Raw genomic sequence first — 8193 nt, 5'->3', positions numbered from 1 at the left:
GAGGGCCCACACTCCCCCGTCGGCAGGAGGCATCTACGAGGGCCTGGGGTAGGTGGTCGGCGGGGTCGCCTCGGGAGCGGCCGCGCCGCCCCACGGAGGGACTCTCGTTCCACGCCCGCCCCGCACGGGGGAGAGGGGCTGCCTCCCGCCCCGACAGCTCCGGCAGTGAGACCTCGGGGCGCGGGGGGGCTGCGGAAGCGCCGTCGAGGGGCCGCAGCGCGGGAGTGGCGACAGCGGCGGCGCGAGGCAGTCCCGCCGCTTGAGCGCGGGAGGGGCGGGGCGCGAGGGCCCCGTCGGGCGCGCGGCCCCGGTGCGCCCGCCCCGCGCCCGCAGCCGCGGCAGGGGCCCGCCAGGCGCCTGCGCACTGCAGGGGCGCCAGATTTGGCGGGAGGGGGAGTGTCCAAGGGCCCTTTGTTTGATGGCATCTCTGTTTACAGAGTTTACTCTTTAATCTCAACCTGTTTCCTCCTCCTCCTCCCGCGGCTCCTCGGCACTCCTGTGTGCGGCGGCGGAGCGCCCAGGCGCAGCCCGGCAGCAGGGCGCGGCGGCGGGCGCGGGCTCCCCCGTTCTCCTCCCCCAGCGGCCGGTGCGAGGATGTCCCGGAGACCCCGGCACAGGTAACCCGCTGTCTGCGGGCGAGGGACGGCTGGCCCTGCTCCGCTCCGCTCCGCGCCTGTCAGACGGCGCGCGGGACGGGAGAGGGGGAAAGCAGCAGCAGGAGACGGGCTTGCCCGGCGGACGGGGCGGCGGGCGGGCGGGCAGGCCGGCCCCGTGCTCCGTGCACCTGGTCTACTCCGCCCCCGGCCCCGGGACACGCCGCAGAGCCGCCGGTGACAGGGCGGTCGGTCCCCGCGCCAGCCGGGGGCCGTCAGGGACCAGGGCTCGCTGCCCGCCGGGGCCAGCGCGAAGTCCGACGGAGCTGAGCGCCCCGCAGCTGCGGGACAGGACAATGTCTGGCGGGCTCGGCAGCGGCAGGTAGCGCGTCCCGTCCCATTCATTCATTCATTCATTCCCGGCGGAGTGGCACGGCAGGTGGGCGGTGGGTGCGGGCATTGGGCTCGCTCCCTCGTCTGCTTTTTATTTATTCGTGCAGTGGCGGCCCCTTCGCCCTTGGGAGCGCGGCTGTCGCCAGCGGGACTAGTTACACCCTGCGGGACTTAGCTTTTCACCGGCACACGCCGCTCGGCACATGCCGGAGCGCGGCAGCGCGGGCGGGCAGCTGCGGGGGTCTGCGGGTCCGATGGACCGCTCGGCCGGAGCTGTCACCCGTGCCCGCCCTTCTGCCGCGCACCCGGGCGAGGGCGATCCGTGCCGCGCCAGGGGCTGGAGGTGGCGGCGCCCCGGGGACGGCGGGCTGGACGGGACGGGACGGGACTGGGCGGCAGCGCCGCGTGGCCGCGTCCGTGCCACCGCTGCCGGGCGGGCGCATAGAGCGGGGTTGTTGTCTAATTAGCCGGGGACAGCGCGTCGGACACGTGGAGGCTTTTTCTCTTTCTCTTTGCAGCCCGGCATCCTCTCCTCTTCCCCTCCCCTTTGGCTGGCTGTGACAGGGGAGAAGGTCGCAGCCCTGCCTGTCACTGCCCGGCTGCCGGCCCCGTCCGGCAGGACTGGAGGGCTTGGGGGTCTCTTTTTAAGGAAGAGGGGCTTACGGTGCGGGAGGAGGCGGCAAGCCGCTGGGCGAGCGCCGGGCTTACTCCCAGTGTCAGAGCGGGGTTGTCGCTAGGGCTGGCGGTGAGTCACCCGACCCATCTCTCCCGAAAGAGAACGGGACGGCCACCGCTGCCTCGCGGGCGCCTCCCGCAGGGACACGGCGCTCCGCCGCCCCGGGCTGGGCGGCAGGGACTGCGCGATGTCCGCCTGATCCGCGGGCGCGGCGCCGGCGGGGCCGCCCCGGCGGACGCGGGCTCTGCCCCGCGGGGCTGGTGCCCGAATTCCTTCAATCGCAGCAGCGAGTCATTTCCTTTACACCTTCTCTTTTTCTTTACTTTTTTTTTTCCCCTCTCCCCCTTTTTTTCCCCCCGTTCTTTTCGCCGTATATCATTGCACAAGCCGGTTGCCCGGGCGAACAGCGCAGCGCTGCTGGGGCGGCCGGGGGGCTCCAATCCGCTGTCCCGGCCGGGCGGAGCGCCGTGCCGTGCCATCCGTGCCGTGCCATCCGTGCCGTGCCATCCGTGCCGCGCCGCCCGGGTGGAAGCTTCGGGCCTTCGGCCGGAGGTGCAAAATAAAGTTTTAGAGGACCGCTGAGGGACCGGTTGGCTGAAGAAGCTACCGAGCGTCCCGAAATCCCGAAAAAGGGCCCTTTTCTCCTGCTGGAGATCACAGGTAGTACAGTGGCGTTTGCTCGGTACTGCAGTGCCAGCGAGGCCCCGGTTATTTAAATAAATCTGTTACAGTACTGGTCCCACATTGAAGTCCTTTAACCTGTTCGCCGCTGATGCTGTGCTACCGCTGCAGAGCGGCGTTTCCCTGTGGTGCCCGCGCGGCGCCGCCGCGCAGGAAGCGCCGCCAATGGATGCGTACCTGGTGGTTGCTGTCTACGAAACTCATTTTCAAAATGATACTTGGAAATTGAGCCACAAAGCTTCCTTTGGCATATGGGCAGTGGCGCAGCTGTCTCTGTGTGTCATTGAGAAAAGCGAATGCAGTTTGAGCGGCGGCTGGGGACGGAGCTGCACTCGTGGCAGCTGGAGCGTGGGAGCTTTGCTCAAGCACGAGAGGCTCCAGCTGCCAGCGAGGGGTGCCTGCGGAGTGGGAGCTTCAGTCAGGGCTTACCCGAAGTGATTACGTGGGCTGGGGAACAGGGAGTGAGCCGTGGGGCTGCAGGACTACAGCATGGTGGGGGCGAGTTGAGGGTGGCAGCGATGGGCTGGGTGGGTGAGTCAGGGGCCAGCTGGCAGAGACTAGGGGAAGGCCACATGCATCACGGTAGGCTGTGGAAAACTTCTTACATGTAGCGTAGTTTTCATGGCACATGCCACAGGCCAGAAAACGAGGTGGAAGATGTACAGTGTGATTAGCCCAGTACTTTAAAAGAATGTATGTTCAACAGCTTGCATTTTGGGGGTGTTTGCATCTTGACTAACAGTCTCTGCTTCACTGCAACTTAATTTAAAGTAATCTCCTGAAAACAGGTTAACAGCATAAACAATGCCAGGTAATTTTATTACAAAATAACTTTCTTTTAATGTCTTAGTCATACCTTAACACACCACAGCATGCCGTACCATCAGATATATCACAGATTTTAGTCTCGCAGCATGACATTGACTCCTTTCTAGCACTCGTGGTTAGCATCTCTTAGTTGAAGTATCAGGACTGTTGCTTATACCTTAAAAGTTAGAAATAAAATACTGTCCACCAGAAAGGCACCTCTTGTTGCGAAACACTCTCTATTAGTTTTAGTTAGCTAGGTAGAGCAAGTGCCATTTGTGAAAAGAGTAATGGAGTCCTTTTTTACCCATAGATAGCCTCTGGGGAAATCCCTTAGTCATGAATTAGGTGAGAAACAGAGTATTTCAAAAACAATAATGTGAGGGATTTAGAAATAGAATAGAGGTAATAAAGTATTAAGTTAGAGAAATGGAGGGTATGGAAGGGTTTAATCATTCATTTGTTTGTTGCAAGATATTAAACATACTTGTGCTCAGTCCTTTTCCGTCCAGACCCATAAATGGAAGGCACATTTTATACGAGAGCTTATAGCATGTTAACGCTGCCACTTACTGTCTGTACTTAATTGTAAAAACTTTTGCCTTTGCATATAGGGTCCATAACCCTTTTCTCAGACAAGGTTATTATTGTTTAACTTTTTGTATTTGTACACAGTCTGTTTTATTATGGAACAGTATAAATATCTGCTGTATAAAACATATAAACCCACTAATATTTTTCAGAATGTATGGCATGAGTTAAAGATCTTAAACATGTGCTTCTGTACTGGACACAGCCTCTAGTTCTCTTTATTGTCCCAAACATTGTGTTTTAATTTGAAACCTTCATTGGTTGAAAGTTTGCCAAATGTGTAATTCACCACTGATCTAACATTAAGAGCAGGTCTAAACATGCACAGTAATACGAAGGTTGCCAGCCCTTTGCTTGTATCTGTGGATACCAAAAACAGCAGAACCAGTTCAGAATACTAGAACAACAGAATGCAGAACAAAATCTTGTTGTGCAAGTTTTAAAACTTTTATCTCTGTAACCTTTGTAAGGATTGTACTGGAGTTTTTTTGTGCTTTGTAATTAAGCAGCTCAAATCCTCATGTTCCACTCTGTCTCACTGTGTTACTTTCTGCAGTATATATAGTAGTGATGATGATGAAGAAGATGTTGAGATGTATGATCACGATTATGATGGTCTGCTCCCTAAGACTGGAAAACGTCACTTAGGAAAAACCAGGTGGACCCGCGAAGAGGTAAATCCAAGTTCATTTTTCTCCTGCATGTAAAAAGATAGAGAGCATGGATGACATTCTTCTACGACTTGCTTCATGTTCTTCACCATGTTGCTTATCTGCAAACTCACTTCAGTGACAGTCCCATGTGTATCAATGAGGACAGCTTTTTTGACCCATTAGCTACATTCAGTCTTTTGTTGAACTTTGAGAATTGTTCTTACATTTTAAATAAAATGTGTAAATACAGGTTTTTTTATTTCCACTAAACTCTGTGTTGCAGGTTTATGGTATGTGGGTCTCTGTGTAATCCTTCTTGGAGAAAGAGGTTCAGAGTCACCTGTAGCAATGCTTGATTGTTACTACTTGGCTCTTTTTGTTTGAAAACGGTTGCTATGAGAGAACTGATGTGAGTTAGTGTCCCACAGCAGCAAACAACTGTGGCAGAAACTGCTGCAGTCCTTCTGTGCAATTTGAAATTTGCACATTAATTGCACCATTATGATTCCAAGTGAACATAAATTAAAAGCTGGAGGAAAGAAATCCAGCAGTATCAAAATTGAGCATTCAAGATGTGTTTTGCTTTTGAAGGTCAGAATATGTTTTAGTCATGATACCCTTGAGCTGACTTCTGGGAAAATTGTGGTATCAAACTCCTTTACCAGTTGGATATCCTTTGGCTGTTTAACTGGTTGGAGTTTATTGTGAAATACATTAATGGAGTTCTTAAGTTATGTTTTGACTTCTCCTCTCTAACAATGTATATTGATATATAAATAGTGGCAGGTCACCTCTTGTAAGCCTTTTTTTTTCTTTCTTTTTTTAAAAATCAAAATCTGCTCTTACAAAGGTGGACATGATTGTAATGTGGCCTTGGAGGAAGGAATGGCCATTTTCCTGTCACATGAACTGGGAGCATACTGGGAGACGCTAACTGGGGAAGGAGAGGCTTATTTTCCTCCTCTTATCTCTTGGGGCATTTCTCATTTGTTTTACACTATCTCAATCTTTCCCAGTACGTGAGATTGGTTTCTTTTGTCTTTAGGGTCTACCTTTCTGGCCTTATCATTAAAAATACTGGGCCAAATTTCTTGCTATTGCAAGTGTGCCAAATTCCCTCACAGAGAACAGGAGCAAAAGGGAGCCATTAGTTTTATCGTGCATTCATTGTACATGGGTAGGTCATGAGCAAATTATGGGTACTCCCATTACTTGCAAGACACATAAAGCTTAAGGCTATGATTTTCAGAGGTATCCAGATATCTAGGTGCCTGAGTGTTACTGAATTTAATTGTTATTCTGATGCCTGACATCTGAACATCCATGCCCTCTTCTAAGTCCAATCCAAGAGTAACAGTTACAGTGCTTTGAGCAGTAAAATGGGAATGTGTAGTGTGAGTCAAAGAATAGCACAGAAGAAGTCAGTCTTTCTCCTGCAGCACAGTGAAGAACTGTGCAAAATCCACCGGAGTAGAAAAAAATCTCCTGTTTTAGGCAATTGAAAGTATGACAAGTGTACAGACCACCCTCTGGTACACTCAGAAAGCAGAAGTGGATGCATAAAAAGCTAGAAAGACAAATTTTTAAAAAAAATTATTTCTTTTGCATTATAAGAGATTTCAGTATTAATTATGTCTGGTCTTTTTTAATGATTCAGGATGAGAAATTGAAGAAACTTGTGGAGCAGAATGGCACAGAAGACTGGAAAGTCATTGCTAATTTCCTTCCTGTAAGTGGATATTGGTTTCTGCTTCCAGGCCTAGTGACAAGTCTTTATCAGAGGTTTCCCTCATAAAGGGGAAGGGGAGTGGTTGCTTTATAGTTACATTTTTGCGGGAGATAGAAAACCTCCACAAATGGAGACCTTAAAATTTAGTTAGGTTACTGTAGAAACCCTTACAATTTTTTTCCTTTTCGCTTCTCAGAAAGGGTTGGAGAATAATTGAACAAGCAAAAATGGGGGGTGGTGGGGTCTTGCACAGTAGATGGTCAATGTGACACTGAAACAAAATGTCTCAGCACAGTGAAAAAAATTGCTTTGGTGAATTGTAAGTGTGGTTTTGAAGATAATTGCTTTGTGAACACTTTGGCTGTTGCTGAAACTGTATGTGAAAGCATGCCAGCTATTGTGCAGATGAGGAAGATTAAGTTTGTGTAGTTTGGGTGATACAGTCCTCACTGCAGAAGCGATGGAAGTCTATCTTTTCAGTGAGAAAATTGATAGTTGAGCACCTTTTTCTCAGACTTACTGTATCACTCTATGTTTTTTGGTAGTTATAGTTAGCAGTGAAATAGGTCGGGAACAAGTGTACCTAAATAAGAGCTTTCTCACTCTACATTCATCTTGTCTAAAGAATTATCTACTTTGTGTATTTTACATTTTGCTAGAATCGGACAGATGTGCAGTGCCAGCACCGATGGCAGAAGGTACTAAACCCAGAACTTATTAAAGGTCCATGGACTAAAGAGGAGGATCAAAGGGTAATCAGTTTTCCTTTCTGTCTGATTAATGCCTTACTAGCAGATTTCATGTGTTGGGGCAAAACTCCTGGAAGCTTTGGTGGTCTCAACGCTAATGTGGCCAGAGGCAGACTGTATTTGTTTAGTGCTTTCTAAGTTTGCTATGCAAATAAATTAACATTGCTTTACAGCACTGTAATGTAGAATTGCAGTCTAGAAATGCCTTAACTATTACCAGATTTTTCCTTTTGAGTAAAAGTAGGAATGGGAAGTGGGGACCCTTAATTGTCTGTTAGTTTTACTGTAGTAGTTTTGAGAAATGTTGTTGAAAATACTGCTCCACCACAGAAAAAAAAATTCATTGATTCATTATGCATCATTAAATACAGGCAGTTTTTATGTCCTTCTTTGAAGGTAATAGAGCTCGTGCAGAAATACGGTCCAAAGCGCTGGTCTGTCATTGCTAAGCATTTGAAGGGAAGGATTGGAAAACAGTGCAGGGAGAGGTGGCACAACCATTTGAACCCAGAAGTGAAGAAAACCTCCTGGACAGAAGAGGAAGATAGAATTATTTACCAGGCACACAAGAGGCTGGGAAACAGATGGGCAGAGATTGCAAAGTTGCTGCCTGGACGGTAATGACATATACCTTTAGCTCTTAAATAGGAAAAAAGGAAAAAGCTGCAGGTCTGAGCAGTCTGTTTCGGTCTCCTCAGGCTGCACTTTGTAAATTGAAAAATTTTGGAATCAAAACCTGGGAAGCCAGTGACACTGATGTGCGTTTTTCTCAGTGGGGAACTGCGCTGTTTGGTCAGTACATGGAACAGTACACTATTTTTACATTCTTTTAATGTTTGTCATAGGCAAAAAGACCCTGTAACTAGAGCAAGACCATAACAACTTCCTAAATGTCCATGCAGTCTTATTTCTGCCTATGATGACTTCAGATTTAAAGGTTCATATCTAAAGGATCAGGCTCTGCAAGGGGAACATAATTTGCATTCAGTGAAGGGTATGCCTTCAACATGAAATCCAGTCTCTTTATTCAAAGTGATTTAAGAGAAGGCTGCTTCAACTTTTGTAATTGCTCCTGAATCATCCAGATGATTTCGATCTGTTAAAAATCGATGTATGAATTAGGAGAAACTGACTTCCACAAACTCTGGTCCTTGAAATATTTGTCTTGTTGAAAGCCTATACACAGCTTGCATATAATTTCAAAGATTTAGTGTCTTATTCACTGTGATTAAAAGTGACTTAAAGTGTAGGCAAGGAAATAATGTAAATAATGTAAGCAAGAAAGAGGTTTCCCTTCTTACTTTTATTCCTGCTATTTGGT

The 8193-nt window shown here is 49.2% G+C and overlaps 1 protein-coding gene across 3 annotated transcripts in view; it reads left to right on the top strand.

Annotated features, from left to right (window-relative positions):
* Positions 1 to 461: 461 nt before the first annotated feature.
* Positions 462 to 8193, top strand: part of MYB (MYB proto-oncogene, transcription factor) — a 28555-nt gene continuing 20823 nt past the window's right edge. For 2 of the 3 annotated variants that reach the window (XM_027746654.2, XM_027746652.2), the window contains exons 1-5: positions 536 to 617; positions 4298 to 4415; positions 6052 to 6123; positions 6783 to 6875; positions 7269 to 7489. In XM_027746654.2, coding sequence (XP_027602455.1) covers positions 595 to 617; positions 4298 to 4415; positions 6052 to 6123; positions 6783 to 6875; positions 7269 to 7489 — 527 coding nt within the window. In that variant the 5' untranslated portion in view covers positions 536 to 594. Of the gene's footprint in view, positions 618 to 4297; positions 4416 to 6051; positions 6124 to 6782; positions 6876 to 7268; positions 7490 to 8193 lie in introns of all 3 variants that reach the window. The other variant, XM_027746653.2, reaches the window with a different exon arrangement.

The sequence above is a fragment of the Pipra filicauda genome, unplaced genomic scaffold (genome assembly GCF_003945595.2).
Source record: "Pipra filicauda isolate LSUMZ 115617 unplaced genomic scaffold, ASM394559v2 scaffold23_size5868930_pilon, whole genome shotgun sequence".
NCBI lineage: Eukaryota > Metazoa > Chordata > Aves > Passeriformes > Pipridae > Pipra > Pipra filicauda.
Note: the sequence above shows the minus strand (reverse complement) of the source record. Positions and strands in the feature narration are given on the sequence as shown.